Consider the following 19,258-nt stretch of genomic DNA (forward strand, 5'->3'; position numbering starts at 1 on the left):
CCAATGCCCACCATCCCATCACCAGTCGCTCCAGCTTTAGCAGCACCGGCAGGATTTGCACCAGCCGCTACTCAAGAACCAGCAGTTGAAGTAGGAAACCCACCAAATAAGGTATAAATGAGAGCCGGCGGGGTTCGTACGTCGTCCTATTGCGTTGCGGATTAGTAGTGTTCTTTGTTTACTGCCCCCTAGTTTAATGGCTATCTCCTAAGTTAGCAGTTTCGCAGTTGCCCTGGTTGAACTCGTCTTTATGCTGTATAAGTCTAGGTTAGTTTGGTGTCACGGCTTTGTTCGCTCTATTTTATATTCTCGTTTAGCTCGTTACACGTCAGTTATTTTTGTATATATTATATATTTTTTGTATGTTACTTGCCCGGTTCTTTTTCTTTACGTTTCCCATAGTTCTATCGCCATCCTTTACAGTTAGTTTCGTTTTCGCACGCGTTCCTTCGGGCTCTACGCATTTCGACCCTTTAAGTTGGGTTTTGCGCTTAGTTTTTTCTACTCGCCCTTTTCCATCTAGTGTTAGAATTAGTGTCATGGCTTGGTTCACTCTATTACCCTATTTTTGTTTACCTCGTTAGTTTATTTAGTATCGCGGTGTTATTTCCCTCGAGTGCGCCTTTGTCTTTACGTGTTCGGTCCTAGCTGTTTTCATTTCTCGCGTTCTTGTCGGTCCATGTATCGCACGTATTTACTTTTGTTGTCTCGGTTTGTTTACGCTTTCTACTTTTGACATTTCCGCAGCAGATATATACCCAAAATTAATTCCTAAACACCAAAACCTATTTATTCCTATACAAAAAAATATGTCCTGCAGTCGTAGCTGCAAAGAGAAAATGTTCTTCACTACCTGTGAGGATAAAATGTGCGGTTGGGAACCTAAAGGAGTCAATAAAAATAGCGTGTTCGTGGGCGTGGCTTTGCGTGCTATTGAAAATACCACAATCTATAATATTCAATACATTTCCTACTTCGTATTCGACGTTCGTTTCCTCCTTTCACATTTTTGCATCATTAAGCGTAGTCTAGTTTTCATTTGCTCACATCTTGTCATTTCCAACCCTATCCCCTACGTTGATCCGGAGGGCTACCTCTGCTTCCACCCGTACATAATCCGAATATTCTCACTGCACACATAATAGCCCACTTCCGAGATATGCTTCGCTTGTCACGCACAAAGGTTTCAATATGACGCTACGCGCTAAATTAAATTAATTCTTACCGCCTGTCACGAATGACTGAGCATTTAGCACGTAGCCTCATACTGAAACCTTTGTGCGTGACAAGCGAAGCATATCTCGGAAGTAGGCTATTGGTGTGTCACGTAGGAATTTAGCAACCCCCAATTTTCGATGACTTTGTGAGTTTAGAAGTTGTTCCTGTAGACTCAATTTATACACCCGCAAATACGCTAGTGACGGTAGTTGCGAAACAAAGGTACGTTCTTCCGGACTAGCGGGGTTCAATTCTATTGTCAAATAGCGTTTGGTACCGAAATTATCGTCCGGTTTTCGGAATAGAGAGGTTCCTGTTTACTGAGGTTTATTTTACAAAAGATATATGGGGAAAATTTCCGGACCAAAACTTTTGTCCGGTTTAGAGAGAATTCCGGTATACTGAGGGTCCGGTATAGAGGGGTTTCACTGTATAAGGACATTGGAGTTTGCGCAGTGCAGGTGTAATGCTTTGCGACCCCTGCATATATAAGCACCACACCCAGTTCCTTGAATTATTCCGTCGAAAGCTGCCTAAGGAGAGAGTACAAGATTAACCCCACCCACCTCCCTTAGTGACGGTTGACGACGCATCGCATGCTCATTGCCAGCAGTCGCGGTCACCTTCCATATCCTAATTCCCGTGACTCGGTAATGAGTATGCAGTGAGGATAAAATACTATACTTGATATAATTGATGCTAAACCTGCAATCACCCTGCCTGATGTGATACACAGTCATTCTTACAATAACTTACAAATTTCTCGCGCACTGATTGGTTATGTTTTATCATCAAATATAAAATATTGAGATATAACGCGCGCGCTGATTGGCTGGCTACCGTGTTTATATAAGAGGACAATATTTTATAAAAGCAATATAAAACGGCTGCTTATGTGTCAGTACTGTAATATAAACACTCTGGGAGCTGTAGAGCACTCAAGAAACAAGAGAAACACTTGGCTACACCTCGTAGTGTTCCTAAGCTTGCTTCTCTCTTGCTCTACAGCTCCTAGCGTGTTTATATTACAGTACAGAGACACGCGCGCGCGTTTCATATTGAAGAAATAGAAAACGCGCGCGCGTGCTGTGTGCAGTCATAAAGCACGCGGGGGTTGGCAGAACACGAGAGAAGTGTGTTAGGAGAAGCACGACGCGTAGCGGAGTGCTTCTGGACACTTCTCGAGTGTTCTGCCAATTCCCAAGTAAAAAATTGTAAAATACACGCCTTGTGGATCCACATACTTTGACAATGTGATGGCGCAATATATCGTCAATAAGAGGACAGACACATAAAAAACTGATGTCTATATTTGTTAAATAGAACATAATGGGTTAAACTGACCTTTGTTGTAATGGCGGCTTCTATAAATTAGATTATAAAATAACTGTTATGAATGTCGCGTTCTGTTTGGGTTGGAGCGCGTGCTTTATGAGAGCACATTGCACGCTTCATGACTGCACACAGCACGCGCGCGCGTTTTCTATTTCTTCAATAATTATTGCAAACTATTTTGCTAGATATAACTCTTTGGAATGAAAGTCCTTTTTAAATTCGACAATATATAAGGATTTAAAAACATTTTACAATGCCAAAATTCACCAAAACGAGGCGATAAGGGTATCCAGCAAAATGCATGTGACGTCAAAGCAGCCCAATAGACCCCTTGTATGTGATGTCAAAGTAGCTCAATAGACCCCTTGTATGTGACGTCAAAGCAGCTCAATAGACCCCTTGTATGTGACGTCAAAGCAGCTCAATAGAACCCTTGTGTGTGACGTCAAAGCAGCTTAATAGACCCCTTGTATGTGACGTCAAAGCAGCTCAATAGAACCCTTGTATGTGACGTCAAAGCAGCTCAATAGACACCTTGCATGTGATGTCAAAGTAGCTCAATAGACCCCTTGTATGTGACGTCAAAGCAGCTCAATAGACCCCTTGTATGTGACGTCAAAGCAGCTCAATAGACCCCTTGCATGTGACATCAAAGCAGGTCAATAGACCCCTTGTATGTGACGTCAAAGCAGCTTAATAGACCCCTTGTATGTGACGTCAAAGCAGCTCAATAGACCCCTTGTATGTGACGTCAAAGCAGGTCAATAGACCCCTTGTATGTGACGTCAAAGCAGCTCAATAGACCCCTTGTATGTGACATCAAAGCAGCTCAATAGACACCTTGCATGTGACGTCAAAGTAGCTCAATAGATTCCAATCTCCTAGGAATTGTAACCTATTGTTGTGTCCCCCAGATTGAGCTGCATTCCAAAGTGCTGCAAGGGGTCTATATCAGGACAAAGGAGCATGGCGAGTGTATACGTAGGGGGATATTAGGAATGCGTTTACAAAGCACGTAGCTGAGATGCACCCAGGAGAAGAGAGACAAGTGAAGGACTTCAAGTTTGTCAAAACTTTTACAAGCAGCCTTGAAGGACAGTTGATGGAAGCTTTACAGTAAATATACAAAGATCTGATGCTGGCTATCGTATGAACATTCTGTCTTGATGCAAATATGTGCACGTGATTTACTGTTTGCTCGTCATTTATTATTCATGTCTGGTGAAGGAGCTACGCTCTGAAAATGTTTACTTCACTGGCTTATCAAGAGAAAAATAAGAAAATATTTCTACAACTCAATTTCGATTAAAGGTGGCATAGAAGCTGGGGGATAGGCGGGTTTAGATTATCTTTCTAAATAAGGTTTTGAAAGGTGTTGGCAACATTTTAGTGTTTCCTCCCCCCCTGACCAACCCCTGCTTTTACCAGTCCTTCTGCTTGTTTGATTTGCATTTCCTGTTTGTCTGGTGAAAGCGAAGCAAGCGTTTGGTCACTCGTTGTTCTTGTACTCTTTTCATCGCATTTGAAGTAAGTGATACGTGTTAATTTGTATCAATCAGTGCATAAATACATTAGTTACATGTGATATAGTAGATCTTTTAGTATATTCTAGATAAGATTTACTGTAAGGTTCTACAATACACTGCTTTGATCATGGAAGAGTTGAACTTGTAACTGTGTGATTTGAAAGCCTGTAACACCTCATTTGATCAAAATATCCAGATAGGATAATGCTTGTAGAATAATGAAGTAAGAATTTGGGTTCCGAGCAGTTTAGCTGGGTTGATATCGTCTGTTAGTGAACAGTTTTGATCATCGATCGAAGGATGCTGTAAATATGGGTGTTGGCTGTGTTGGCAAGTTTCCAAAGTTTCAGGAAGCCGTGTTCGTGTCCTGTACTCAGACAGAATCGTACGAATGGTTTATTTGAAACACCAACCCATTTATCAAACGTCTAGGTGTATGATTTCTTAATTTAGTATCATATTTTAATCTTTTTTTCTCATATATTTCTTTGATTTTCTTTACTATCCTGTATGTCGTAGTGTCCTAATCAAGCTTGGTGATTTTCAATTCTATATTGTTTTTATTGAACATTTTTCTTGAATCTTTGATATTCTTGGTACCCGATGGCTTCACAAACGTTATGTTTCCAGTGTGGCGGTTTTTTTTGACGACTTTAGATATTTTTGATAAGCGAATTATGCTTGCTAATATCTAGAACTGTTGTAGGATAATACAATACACAAGAGATTCAAAGGTGTGTCGACACATCACGAGACTGTAGAGGTCACGCGACCATCTTATGTTACATAGATGAACAGTTTTGATTGGCAGCTGATGACAAAGAACTTGAACTGAGTTCAAAATATTTTCCCGTAATATATTTCTATGATTTTCTTGACTATCCTGTATTTTGTTGTGTCCTAATCAAGCTTAGTAATTTTCAATTCCATCCAAGTGAGTGGTGAACATACATTTGTACTCAGCGTGCAATGCATGAGTGGACAAAATGACCAGCCCTAAGCAGTTTTGAAGCTCGAAAGAACGTAGCAAACAGGGGTGGATCCAGGGTTTGGACATGAGTAGTTTACTCTGAATTTATACCCAACCCACCATACCCCTATTAGTTATAAACTGCCTAAAAGGATACATCTAGCATAGCATGCTGTCTGCAGTCAAGATCCTTGTACAGATTTATCTCAGTTGAAGAATCTAGCACATCAAAGGACATCATGTGAAAAAAATGACATCAAAAGTATTAGTATGTAAAAGTACAATGCAAAATATATGCTATTAAAGGAAAAGTGGCATGGCAACAAATTGAATACTTTATGAAAGATAGAGAACATACAGTCACAATATCAGTGTACTAGAATTTACATGTACTAGCAAATTATACAAAATGAATACATTACCTTATTTAGATTGAGGTGTTCCACTATAGATGAATTCATTGCTGAGTTCAGTTGAGAATATGTAAAGACCATTCGCGCTTAATTAAAACCCAGTGAACAATATTATACAATATTATAGATTTCAGAAAAGAATAAGTTTTTAAAAATTCCACCTTGTTCCTGTACTGTTCCCCATCAGTTTAAGGATTAAAAATCAGATAATTATTAATCCAGATGGAACATAACTCACAAGTACTCTAAGAACACTGGAGTGGTGATCCAAAAAATATTATATAAAATATTACTGTAAGATATTCTCCATTCTCATTCGTCTAGGATTTAAAGTAGCAAATAAATCTATTATTTCCTCAAGATCTAAGTCCATGTCTCTGTGGGAATGCATCAGTGCCAGTCCATTCATTCTGTCTTGAGCCATAGTATTTCTTAAGTAGTTCTTAAGATTACAGAGGGTTGAAATGGACCTTTCACAAGAAGCAGATGACATAGGGATAGTTATAAGGATTTGAAGTATGGTATGTATATTAGCATAAGCAACATTGTCAATGTGCTCAAGTGTCCCTTCTAAACTATCAGGGATTTCCTCTCCTAGATCATCTTTCCTCATCCACATTCTCTCCCACAGAATAAGTTCTGCTTGTAAACCTGCATAATTAGGTATATCCTGCCTATAATGTTCACAAAAGGCTAATACATTATCCTTCCAAACAATACCAGTGGCCAGCATAATTGATGGAATAACTGAAAGTGCTCTGTAGCAAACAAACACATCATCTTGAAATCTGTTGTTCAGTTGTTGGACTATATGGTCTAGAAAAACTACAGTTAAATTTGTCCTATAATATTCTTCAGGGTTTTGGGCTGCAGCATTGGCTCTGTGAACTTGTCTCTGAGCTACTCTAGGCATGGTTGGTTGAACTGAAACTTGACCTGCTAAAGTGACAGCTTCCTGGTAGAGTGCATTGTGCCTGGCATCAATGTCAGTTCTCATCTCTGTTAATACTGACTTTAAAAGTGCAAGTTCATCCTTTGCCTTGAGAAGATCCATTGCTTTCTTTTGTAATTTGACAGTGAGAGGTCGGGTTAAATCTGACATGTGTCTAACAATAACAATAGCAACAATAAATGAAAAAGTTATTGCATTCAGTAAGGTCTGTGCATCATTTCTACTAGGTCGATTCCAGTCCCCAGTTCCAAGATCATTGTTGTTCATTGATATGTCTTCAAGCGTAGCAACAACAGGACGAAGAAGTTCTACAACTCTGTCCATTCCTTCTATTCTTTCGATCCATCTTGTTCGGCATACATTTATCAGAACAGTATGGTTAGCTTGAGGCATTATCTCTTTAACCTTCATGACCAAATACTGCTGTCTCTTTGGTGAATTGTTAAAAAAATCAGAAATTCTTTTAACAGTATCCATCATGTTTCTAACAAGTGGTTGTTGGCATGTGTCAGCAACACACAAATTCAGCCTGTGGTTCATACAGTGAACATAAATTGCTTTGTCAAATTCATTTCTTATAAGTGTTGAAACTCCATTCAAGCAACCTGCCATATTGCCTGCCCCATCATAACACTGGCCTCTGCAGTCGTCCATAGAAAGTCCTAATTCTGCTACTGCTGTAAGTATTTTATCTTTGATGGCAGCTCCAGTTGTTCCCTCATCACAAAGAGAAAACCCAATAAATTCTTCTCTAATTATATTTCTTGAATCAAGAAATCTTATCACTAAAGAAAGATTTTCTTTGTTAGAAATGTCTGCAGCTTCATCTGCCATAACAGAGTGGAAAAACTTACTGTCTCTGATTTCCTTTGACAAACTAGTTAAAATGTAAGAACCTACTGTTTCTATCATCTGATTCTGGATGGTTTTAGAAATGTGAGTTGCATTTCTGGGTGCAGTTTCCAGGTGATTCTGCAGTATTTGATCACCACTCTGCACTCGAAATTCTAGCAGAGCCTGAAAGTTTCCTGATAGACTAGCATTTGTTGGGTCATCATCGCGTTGACCCCGGAGAGCTATGTTTCAAACAAAGACTTAAGGACCGTCCTATTTCTATTGATTTGCTGTTGAATAATATTATTCAACTGCTGATCTACTGGGACCGCTTGCTGCTTCATTGTTTTCAAAAAGTTATCCATGGCAATTACAGCAAAATTGTGCATCTCACATTTACCGCTGGCGTGTTTTGTAAGTCTCGAAGCCGCTGAAGTCCAACATGTGAGTGGGGACTTCAACAACTTGTCTAATTTATGAGCATTTCTACCAGATTCTACTCCAAACAAAACGCAGGGAAAACAAAATGCTCCATCGAGATATTTAGAGTATGCAAGCCAGGGATATCTTCTAAGCCATTCAAAGACAAACTTACGAGGCTTTCTATTTTCTATTGACAGTGGGAAATCAAAAATCTCACCTGGTTTCCACACATTCTCAATGAACCCCAGCTTATCTTGTGGTGATGAAGAGCCAATTTCTTTAAAATTCAAGCCAATGTCGAAAGGAGAACAGTCCTCCCTCCTGCAAATCGGGTCGCCACGCATTGTAGAATATTCCTTCGTTCAAACTACAGCAAGTCTATGACTCTAATCATAAGAACGAAAGAGACCCAACAGGGTCAGGTCTAGCTTTTTATAGTTTTGCTGGTAGTTTATGAGGTAGTTTGCAAAGTAGATAGCCAATCAGAAAAGGGTTTGAGTGGTTTCCAAAACAATCAATGTGTTTCCAGCCAATCAGAGAATTCTTTGAGTAGTTTACGATCATCACACCGGCCTAGCTCTACAACTACGCACGCTCACCCCCTGAGGTTCTATTTGACAAAGGCTGTTTTCCGATCGTTTTCCGATAGCATTCCGATGCGTACCGACGGAGATATCCGAAACCCGAAAATTTTTGCAGGAATCGGTAATAAATCGGCAGAAATGACGAGATTACTCATTTTTGTTTGACTTTTCCTTAATAATTAACTGAAAAACAACCAAGTGAGTTGTTTCTAGAAGTTTCTAGAATAATGTAATACACATATTTTGACATTATTTAGAAAGAAATGTGTAGCTTTGAAAAAAATTGAGTAGTTTACGGAAATCACGTAAACTACCCTGGATCCACCCCTGGCAAATATGGCTTTAAAGTTAAACTGTTTTCATTCTTCCTTTCCATATTTCTGCTTCTTGTAGGCATGTATCTTATATTTTGTTAAAAAGAAAAAATGCAAAAATATGCAAAAGTTGGGTTACAGTAGCGTGTTAATAAGGGCTAGCGGCAAAACATCTAAACGCGCTGTGATTGGCTGAAACAAAATTCACGGTTCAGCTGGATTGTATTTAGTTTAAAAGATTTTCTTGAATCTTTGATATTGTTGGAAAGCGCTGGCTTCACAAACGTTTGCTTTCCATAACTCTGGTCTTTTCTAACTCTGTTGATATTAATTTTATTCAAAAACAACGGAACTTTCCAAAAATATTCACATCAAAGCATTCTTTCAGATGACAGTGGTTATTTATACTAGAAAGCTTTCATTCTTCCTAAATGAAAAAATGCTGTTAAGGTGAAAGACTATACCTTGAAAAAAAATGTGATTCCCAATTTTGGAATGTTACAATTAGCATATTATCTAAGATCATTTAAAAGGGGATTGCAGTCTTAGGTTGCTCCATCACCCCTCCCCCCTTACATACACCTCTTCGTACCAGGCCTGCTGTAATATGATTCTTATCGGTCATGAGTTTCCTGTGGTAATGCATGATTTACATTCCTGTTTGTCTGGTGAAAGCCAAGCAAAAATTTCGTACTCATCATTCTCATCTTCGTTCTCCACGCATTTAAGGTAATTCTTACTTGTTAATTTGTATCAATCAGTGCATAAATACATTAGTTACATGTGATATAGTAGATCTCTTAGTATGTTCTAGATAAGATTTACTGTAAGGTTCTACGATACACAGCTTTGATCATGGAAGAGTTGAACTTGTAACTGTGTGATTTGAAAGCCCGTAAAAACCTCATTTGACCAAATAACCGGATAGAATAATGCTTGTAGAATAATGAAGTAAGGATTTGGATTCCAAGCAGTTTAGCTGGGTTGATATCGTCTGTTAGTGAACAGTTTTGATCATTGATCGAACAAAGGCTTCTTTTAAAAGTGTGGGTGTTGGCTGTGTGTTGGCAAGTTTCCCAAGTTTCAGGAAACCGCGTTTGTCTCCTTTACTCAGACAGAACTGTACGAATGGTTTATTTGAAACACCAAGCTATTTATCAAACGTCTAGGTGTATAATTTCTTAATTTAGTATCGTATTTTAATCTTTTTTTCTCATATATTGTTTTCATTGAACATTTTTCTTGAATCTGTGATATTTTTGGTACCCGAATTATGCTTGCTAAGATCTAGAACTGTTGTAGGATAAAACAATACCCAAGAGATGCGAAGGTGTGTCGACAGATCACAAGACTTTAGAGGTCACGCGACCATCTTATGTTACATAGATGAACAGTTTTGATTGACAGCTGATGACAAAGAACTTGAACTGAGTTGAAAATATTTCAAAATATTTATTCTATTGAAAAGTTTTCAAGGTTCCTAGTGGAAGACAATGAAGTTGGGAAGCATTTTTATTATGGGTTGAAGGATGCCGCCAATAGTGATTTAAATAAATATACAGAAATCCATCCCTGAGTCAATAGAGTGTTATTCTTTCCTGCAGCATGTCTTTTGATTGGTTAGATACTGGATTCAGTTTGGTACATAGTTGGTAATATGTCAGCAGTTCAATAATTATCTCCACAACAGTGCAGCAGACTGAAGCTTTAATCTTTCAACCAAAAAATCTATGATCATTAATTGTGTTTGATTAGCATTTTGGCTGACCGCGCTCATCTTGACCATCTTCCCTTTTGTTTCAAAAGTTCTAAATATTTGATAATAGATGGATGATTATAAAAATAATTTGAATATCACTTTGATTAAGGCAGCGGCAGTGGTCAACTATTACTGCATATGTTTTCCAGTGTTAACTTAATTAATTGAGTTTTCTTTGTTTTCAAGTAAAATCTGTTGTTTATTGAACCAAAACCCATGAACTAGAAAATATTGAGCTATGAACGAAATGTTCACTGATTGATTATGAAGCGTTTGGGCTGAGAGGAGCAAAATCACCTGGCATTCATAGATGAATTATTTGCTTGCAAATGAGATTTTATGCTGCCAAATACTGTAGATAATATTTTCACTTGGAATAATCTGCTCTTGCATCCTAAAGCTAACAATAGATTACCAGTAACCCCCCTCTGTATATGATTAGCATCATTTTTCAATTGGCAGCTTATCTAATTATCTTTTTCCTACTGAGTCAAATGTTTTCTGGATTTAGTTCCTCCATCTCCTCGACCTCTCCACCTCTTCATGTCAACATGGCATGATAAACAAGAATATTTGGTAACACCTCTAAGGCTGCATTCCATTCCTTATGTATACGGGGGGGGGGGGGGGGGGGGGGGGGTTAGGTCAAATTTAGGGGGACCTGGAATAAATTATTTGTTAGTTCAACGATGGGCAGATCTCTTTTTTAGAGAGAGAGAGAGTGAGGGGGACCCCAAATATTAGATAGTAATGAAAATATCACCTGTTAATGTTTATTGCATGATACAATTGTTTTGTGAGATGTTTTAGTTTATGTTTATTACATTATAGTAATCATCATCAAGGGTATTATTATTATCATCCATCTACATTCATTCAAACAAAACCATTTTTATCCAGTTTGGTTAAGTCCACATACACAGCTGACCTCACTCCTTGAATAAAACTTTACTGAGCCTCCCCTCCCCAACCTTTTTTCCTGAAACAAAAGTGTTTATTTTCAACTTGTTATTCAACAGAGATAAACCTGATATGGCAACCAGTCGGGCGTCTTCAAGTAAAGAAAATCTAAATGCTTCACAGGCCAAAGGTGTGTACAATTGTAGCTTTCAGTATAATCATTTAGTATACCCATAATGGTTTTTGTATTTTGATAAATCACTTGGGAATACAGTTATTTATTTCATACCAAAACATTGATGTATTTATCTTCTAATGAGATGGGCAATAATGAAATGGGATGTTGTTAAACTAGCAAAATATTACAGTGTAGATCATGAAATCCATGGTTTCGCGATAAACCTTGAAATCAATTTTTCCCTTTAACACTTTATTTTCTTCGCACTTCTGTCGAACGTACAATTCACGATGAACTCCCAACACACACTACAGCAACTTCTTATATAGTCTTTTACAATCTTTCTAGAATGTTCTAACATTACATCATAGAAGTTTCCAGAAATTACGATAAACAAGTCAAGCTTAATCTATAAATAGACATTTTATAATCAGGGCTTCTGACAGGATGCGCGGGTGCGGATCCGCATAATTTGCCTTTTTCCGCACAATCGAACGATTTCCGCATAATCCGGCAAAATCCCGCATAATTCGTCAAAAATCTAAAGAAAACTTAATAATCAATGAAAAATGTATTATAATGTTTTCTTATTTTGATGAAATTACGAATTTTTTACTGTTTACTTACCAAATTTCAAGCAATAAAAAGCGTTTAAAAACTGTATATTGAATCATACGCCATCGTGTAATGAAAAGGAACAAGGCGTTCTTAGTTAAAAACGTGAAAGAGCCTGGTTACTAGCCTTAAATATAACGTACTCTCTGATTGGCTAGAAGTCAAACAATAGCAGACATAGATAGCAAAGGAGAGTTCTGGTTAAATACATGTATTCGCAGACAAGATTTTCGCGCGTAAATAGCACCCCGGCAAATGCGGAGTCTTTTGATGTCTAGAAACTGATTACGATCGTTAATCGTTACCATCGTAAACAAGTATATTTTAGCCTAGGGTTAGCTTAACTGGCACTGTGATGTTCAGTTTTAAAAATATAATATTTCAAAAGCAAATACATCATAAATAAAATTGAAGAAATTAACACGACTTAAATTATGCTATTTAAGGATTTTTGATTTTGTGGAGCGAGTTAATTTCCTATAATAAGGCGTACATAATAGATAATCTATTAACTACGAATATGCAAACGATTGTTGTGCAAGGTGAGGTGAGGTGGTAAATGACGTTGAGATTTTTTGTTGAGCTTCAAAAACAGATCATAAATTTAAGGTTTCGAAAAAAAACATTCAAAGCAATGTTTTGGAGAGAAGCATATCGAGAAGAATTGCATGTAGTGCGAAGAACACGACGATTACACGTGTGGATTAAAAACCTGAGATAAACAAGGCCAGTGTCAAATAAAGAAGCAAAATCAAGGTAAAACTGTAAATAATTGCGTAAAACTTTAGTTAAACGAAGTTTGGAGTTAAATAAAGAAGCAAAATTTTTAAAAAACGTGTATAATCCTGTAAGAAAAATTCAGAAATTTTTTCCATCGTGACGTCATCCCGCATCCTATTCCGCATAATTTGCCATTTTCTCCGCATAATCCGGAAAAAAATCCCGCATAATTTCAATTTTTTTCCCGCATCCTGTCAGAAGCCCTGTATAATCCTAACTTACTAGAACTTTCTATAACAAAGACTAATCAAGAATGTCCTGGTAAATCTAGAATATTCTATAAAACGTGCTTATAATCATTTCTTCTGTCCAATCCAGATAATACTCGTAGTAAGAAATGAGCATATTCATCTTATTTAAAAACTTTCCAACTGCTTTCCATTCAATTATCCCATCCATTTCTCCAACTCAAACAGCATAAAAGGTTTCTTAGTTAAAACGTTTTTTAAAGCAGGCCATGTTTCGAGGTATTTTCAAGTACATAACCAGTACATAAACATGAATGAATGAATGCATTACAATTCGTCCTAAAAAGTAAATGAATGCATAAATGAATGAATAGAATGAATAGCCAGCTGATCTGAGAAAAGATATTAACCAATCAGAGTTGAGAAATTTGCAAAACTGTTTCACCTTTCCTTTTACAATTACGAATTTCCAGGCCACCAAAGGAAGGGGGGGCAAACGTTGCTAATAAGTTTTGTGACAGAATAATTCATGGGTTTAATATTTTTATTGCAATCGCGGGCATGTTTCTATTTTTCGTTGGTCAACTTTCCCAAGCTTTGTGACATCTTTTTTGCAGTGACGTCATTTCTACGTCATTATTTCAGATCAATGAATGTATTAATGAATGAATAAATAAATACATGATAATTTGCATAAATGAATGCATCAGTGAATAATGAATGAATGCATTAAATGAATGAAAGCATTAAAATTCATCCTAAAAAATGAATCTATAAATGAATAAATGAATGCATTGTAAATGATTGCAGGTAAAAAATAAATGAACGAATTTATACATAAATAAGTGCAAGGATAAATACATTAATTTATGCATTAATTAAAGCAAGAGTGAATGAATGCATAAATTTGAGTGCATTCATATGTAAATATATATATAAATTATTAAATACATGAACCAACAATCAAAAAGAAATGAAGGTGAAACGAAGATCCTATCTCAAAAATCAATGCCTAAACAAATGAATGTATCAAAAAAAAAAACTTAAATAAATGAATGCCTTGAATGGCTGTTACATTGAATGAATAAATACATGGTGCGTGGTATCTTTATACTGTTCCATTCACACTTGTTGTTCATTAGAATCCTTAGATCTTTAATGTATGCATAAAATATTATTTTAAAGGTTTAGAACCTCGTATCATGAAAATAGATAAATAGTTACATTAATATACCAAGCAATAACTAAAAACAAACGAACTAACAAACAAAATATAGAACAAAATCTATGAACAGTACTATCTTTGTAACTAGAAGAAAAAATAAAGAGATTGGCAGATAAACAACAATAGATAAATGGATAGATAAATAATTAAAAGAATAGAGCAATAGATGGATAAATAGATATAAAATACAAAAAGACTGTAAGATACCCACAATTTTAAACAGTCCAGTGAACGAAAAAAACTTTTTTTATTCTTACCTTTTCTTCCTGTCTTTTGGGTGTTAAATTGTTGTGTTTTGATTTTCAGAATATACAGAAAAACTGAAGTCATCCATTAAACAACAAACCGATTTTCTGTTGTCAATGGAAGAAGACATGAAATATTTCAAAGCGAACGAAAGCATGAAGAAAAAAGTACTTGATCACATCAAAACGAATGAAATTCTTTTAAGTTTTGGTCACATTCCTGTGATGTGTTTCCTAATGTGCCACTATATGAAATGGCACATGACTGAATCCAAAACCACAGAAAAACTACCCGTCACAAGAACAGAACTTTATCATGAAGTAATCAAAGTATTTATCAAGAAACATTCCTCTTCTAAATATGAAAAAATGGAAGAAACTAAAGTACAAGAAATATTACATAAACTAGCTGAACTAGCGATGAATTTAATGATGAAAAATAAATATATTTTCGACGAAAATGATATGAAAAAATTCAAACTTAACGATGAAGAAATAACAAACCTGAAAGCGAGTGGATTACTTGACTGTTGTCCTGGCGTTTAAAAAATCTCCATTCGAGAAACCACCACTTGAATTTACGTTCACCCACTTAACCATTCAAGAATTTCTGTGTGCTTTTTTGTTTGTAGAGAAAAAACAAATCCCAGAGAAAGAGAAAACGAGCGATGTGACATTCATGTTCATGTCGGGAATGTTTTCAAGAGAAAAAGATGAAAAAATGATGGAAAAGTTGTTAGAAAATATCACACCAGGGAATAAATACGATGAGAGGAATAAACTGCTAACTTTATCCTGTCTGTACGAGTACAAAGACGATGGATTTTCTACCAGAGTAATAAATAACCTTAAACACAGATACTTTTATAGGGATGGGGACATTGTATTTATTAGAATAACTGATATCGATTGTTTGTACATAAGTTATTTATTAGATATACTAGTGCATTTAATCAACGAAGAACAAACTAAACAACATTCAACATTTACACAGTTAAATACATTGGACATTGGTATCTCATCTTTATCAGCATCAGGGATCAGAATGTTGTGTAATTCTCTTGTTAATATTTCTACTCTTGATGTACTGCGGCTGGATGGTTGTAAATTAGACGATGAATGTGTTAAAATAATATGTGACATGTTGCTACGTAAGATAACATACCTAGACCTAGGTGCTAATAATATAACAGATGTTGGTGTTAAAATAATATGTGACATGTTGCCAGATACTAAGATAACATACCTAAACCTAGGTGCTAATAATATAACAGATGTTGGTGTTAAAATAATGTGACATGTTGCCTGGTACTAAGATAACATACCTATCCCTATATATTATTAATATAACAGATGTTGGTGCTCAGTGTCTGTGTTCAGTATTAATACGTGATGATTGTCGTGTAAAAGTGTTAGTCTTACTGTATAATGATAACATAACAAGTGAATGTAAACTGTCTCTAAGACAACAACTGATCCCTGGTGTTGAGTTGGATATTTAGATCAATAAAACTCTCATATGTATTGAATATTGAATGAAACCATAATAAACGAGTAGAATATAATCTGTTTTTGTAAATAATATCATATTTTATTGAATAATAAAGAAATTCTTGTGGTTTTATTTTTGTAGTTGATTGAAAGTTGATTTGTGTTTTACTCAACAAATATTCAAACAAATCCATTGAAAATCAAAAATATCCCTTGACAAATGTCCAGTAGTTTGATATCAATACAAGAACAAGTTTGTTTTCATCAATATTTTTATTCACCAAAGTTAAAAGAGACATTTTTTGACAAATATTCATTTTTTCTTCATATTTTGAACAAAATGAGTTGGACTTAAAATACGGACAACAGCAAAAATACTTGTTTTCTTTGTCAAATCATAATATTTCTTATCAATATGAAAGAAACCATCGATATTTATTCTTGTTTTAGAGCATTTCATCGATAAAATAGTATTTTGAGTTGGTTATGTTTTGTTTTGAAGTCAACAAACTTGTGTTGAAAAATGACGGCAAATGATGGCTTGTTTTGTACAAGACTTTAGTTGAACATGGACGAAGAAAACACTAGCAGCAGTAAGGGGGACTCGCGGTCAATGTCAAAGATTTACGGGTTTTACAGGCGGTTTAAGGAAGGCGCCGGCAGCGGGAATAAGCCGCGCGACAAGTCCTTACTGCTGCTGTGTTGGGAATCAAAGATAAGTGTTTATAAAAATGTACGATATATATACGATGCATGAATGTAAAAAGTTCACCAATGACTTCTGTATAATTTGCCTAAGATCCAAAGTTAACATACCTAAGCCCAAGGGTTTCTGGTGTTGTGGTAAGAAAATGCAAATAGAAGATGACACGTCAGCACAGTGTTACGAGTGTGGTAAGAATATTCGTAATGCCGTACCAAATGCTACCAGAGAGCAGTATTACGCCAATGGAGGTCGTAAGAAAACGCCATATAAGAGAATAAAATACTTCAGGGACTGGATGAGTCATATCCAAGGTTTACATCCGATATATTTAAACAACGAAGTAAAGAAGAAAATCATAGACCATTTAGAAGAGCCAACCCCACAAAGCCTACGGAAAGCGTTGAAAAAATTAAGACTAGGGAAATATTACAAAGCTATTCCTTATCTTTTGTCTGAAATTACCGGTAAGTCTATTCCCGAGGTTTCTGATATGAGCAGAGCCGAGTGGATGTTTTGTCGGCTGGATAAGGATATTCCTTATTATCCTGACGTAATTTACGAAATATTTTACAAAATAGACCCCCAGCACCCACTGTTAGGATGGATTCCAAGAAGATAGTGAATGAGTAATTACGCGTAATTTCCAGACTGTCGTTCGATATGTAAATAGAATCCCGTCACGCTCTTTTCAAAACTGATGTCTAAGCGAGTTTTCTTTGAAGCTCCGTTTTTGCTTCTTGGTAGATCTTTTTGCGAGATTCCTCGGAAAGATCTTTTACGACTGTTTTTTTGTTCCTTATGTCCGACTTTAATTTCTCGTACTTTTCCTCTTCGGCTAAGATAAGCGAGAATTCTACGTCGTCTATCTTTCTGTCACGCAAAGCCTTTGAGACAAGGTCAGTGATCGTATTTACTTTAGCCCTTGATAGAGCTATTGTCGTGTCATGCTTGGATATTTTGCTTGACAACTGTTTCATAATACCTGTCGTAACAGCGGAAACGATGCCGCAGGCTGCTCCAACGCCGGCCAAAGGAACCCCAACGACTATTCCAGGTCCAGTAAGCGAAGTAGCAACGCCGGTGCCTGTTAACGCCACGGACATGGAGCCGGAAGTTATTGCGATTTTATGTAGTATGCTTCGGGCTCTAGCATATTTTTTCCTGACCTCCTCATAGTGTTTTGTTTGACCCTCTAAGTAAGCCAGGATTAGATTTGCCTTATTCAAACGGAAGTTCTCGGCGTTTAATTCGTTGGGTTCCTTAGGAAGTTCAGGATAAAGTGGAGGTGCTGATGGTATAACATCCATTATATATACTAATGTACGACGCTTTTGGGAATGATATACAGGAGCAGCCACATCACGACAACCGGGATTACTGGAACTGGAGGGCCTTTAGGAAGATGTTTCCGCATGCAGACCCTAGTAAGTTCGAAAGAAGACCCGATGGGATTTACTTTAACGGCTCCAGAATGTACAGTAATGCGGACTTGGAGCAAGTAGGTGATCAGGTGCAGCAATTGACGATTGTACACCCCGTTCATAAACCACCAAAACCCGAGCATAAAGCACCCAATTTTCCTAGAAACTTATTGTTAACCACGGAAGATTACCCATTTTACGACGCTGAAGGTGGTGTAAACAACTTTGAAAAGCTGGTAACGCACCTGAAGATTTCAGTGGGTAAACAATCGTTTAACGTAGTATCAAGAAATATCTTTAAAGAAACGATGTTGAAGCATACGTCAGGTAAAGAGGCCAGGGAATGGTTAGCAGGGCCCAATATGCGGTATTGGCCACAGCAGTTAAACTTTGCTATTTGGGCTGCCACTAAAGGTTGTGGTGTTGCCGCGGACATGTTTCATATTCCAATTATGCGGTTTCACGTTGCCTTTACGGTAAGGAGGTTGTTGAAGGAGCTTAACGTACCCCTACCGGGAGATGGGGCATTTGATCCAATGAATAACCGCTACGACTCCGCTGCCCTGGAAAGGTTAATTAATGAGTTCAAACCACAGCAAAAAGATTTTCGTTACAAAGAGGGAAAAACGCATGGGTTGGGTATAGTTTACGTTTGGGGCGCCAAAGGTGAGAAGCCAGCCGACTACGGACACCAGGAATATCCAAGTAATGAGTTAGAGTTCGGTGATATGGGTGGTGATAAGGGTAATAATTCATTGATTACCAGGATTCAAACTAACTACCCAGGTACCTGGGATCCGTTCGTATTAATGAAAGGAAAAGGATTAACGAAAGCCGGTCGGGGCCGCCTGGATCGCAGCATAGAAGCTTACGTACGCGTTGTTTTGGGGGCGCAAGTAAATACCAGGTCGAGCATAATTGGAGATGCAGGCACCTCGAAAAATACGCGGGCCGAAGCCTTAACTTTATTCGAAACTGCGATTATAGAGGGCGATATCGATAAGAGTTCGCATCGTTTTCAATTAGACGTGGATAGCTCCGGGTTGAGGTTGGATTATGCCGTAGCCCCGGGAGTGTTGCTAATGCCCAGTAATTTGGTCCTCAACACCAATTCCGTCGTAGGCTACAATAATAAGCTTAAGACAGCAACTGAGGACATGAAGTTTGGGGCGAACGACGTG

The 19,258-nt window shown here is 37.1% G+C and overlaps 2 protein-coding genes across 3 annotated transcripts; one reads left to right on the forward strand and one right to left on the reverse strand.

Annotated features, from left to right (window-relative positions):
- Positions 1-3,468: 3,468 nt before the first annotated feature.
- LOC148913121 (NACHT, LRR and PYD domains-containing protein 10-like) lies at positions 3,469-16,022 on the forward strand. Of its 2 annotated transcripts, none has more exons than XM_089027057.1 (3): positions 3,469-4,080; positions 11,348-11,418; positions 14,521-16,022. In XM_089027057.1, the coding sequence occupies exons 2-3, from the start codon at positions 11,361-11,363 to the stop codon at positions 15,003-15,005; spliced, it is 543 nt and encodes a 180-aa protein (XP_088883183.1). In that variant the 5' UTR covers positions 3,469-4,080; positions 11,348-11,360; the 3' UTR covers positions 15,006-16,022. The 2 variants fall into 2 exon arrangements, with proteins under 2 accessions (XP_088883183.1, XP_088883182.1); XM_089027056.1 differs by lacking the exon at positions 3,469-4,080 and adding an exon at positions 8,671-9,298.
- Positions 4,563-8,039, reverse strand: LOC148913122 (52 kDa repressor of the inhibitor of the protein kinase-like). The gene is made up of 3 exons (XM_089027055.1): positions 7,889-8,039; positions 5,472-7,131; positions 4,563-5,268 (listed from the first exon to the last, which is right to left on the reverse strand). The coding sequence occupies exons 1-2, from the start codon at positions 7,901-7,903 to the stop codon at positions 5,752-5,754; spliced, it is 1,395 nt and encodes a 464-aa protein (XP_088883181.1). The 5' UTR covers positions 7,904-8,039; the 3' UTR covers positions 4,563-5,268; positions 5,472-5,751.
- Positions 16,023-19,258: the final 3,236 nt, after the last annotated feature.

Source organism: Actinia tenebrosa, unplaced genomic scaffold (assembly GCF_029948245.1).
Source record: "Actinia tenebrosa isolate PJP-AT-01 unplaced genomic scaffold, QUT_ActTen_1.0 PGA_scaffold10__47_contigs__length_13832649, whole genome shotgun sequence".
In the NCBI taxonomy this organism is placed as follows: domain Eukaryota; kingdom Metazoa; phylum Cnidaria; class Anthozoa; order Actiniaria; family Actiniidae; genus Actinia; species Actinia tenebrosa.

What these genes read in the sequence shown, in the direction of transcription:
- LOC148913121 (XM_089027056.1), top strand. Translation starts at nt 9,177, where the DNA reads ATGATTCTTATCGGTCATGAGTTTCCTGTGGTAATGCATGATTTACAT. An exon ending in TCGTTCTCCACGCATTTAAG is followed by an intron (nt 9,299 to 11,347) that starts GTAATTCTTACT and finishes GTTATTCAACAG; the next exon opens with AGATAAACCTGATATGGCAA. An exon ending in AAATGCTTCACAGGCCAAAG is followed by an intron (nt 11,419 to 14,520) that starts GTGTGTACAATT and finishes TTTGATTTTCAG; the next exon opens with AATATACAGAAAAACTGAAG.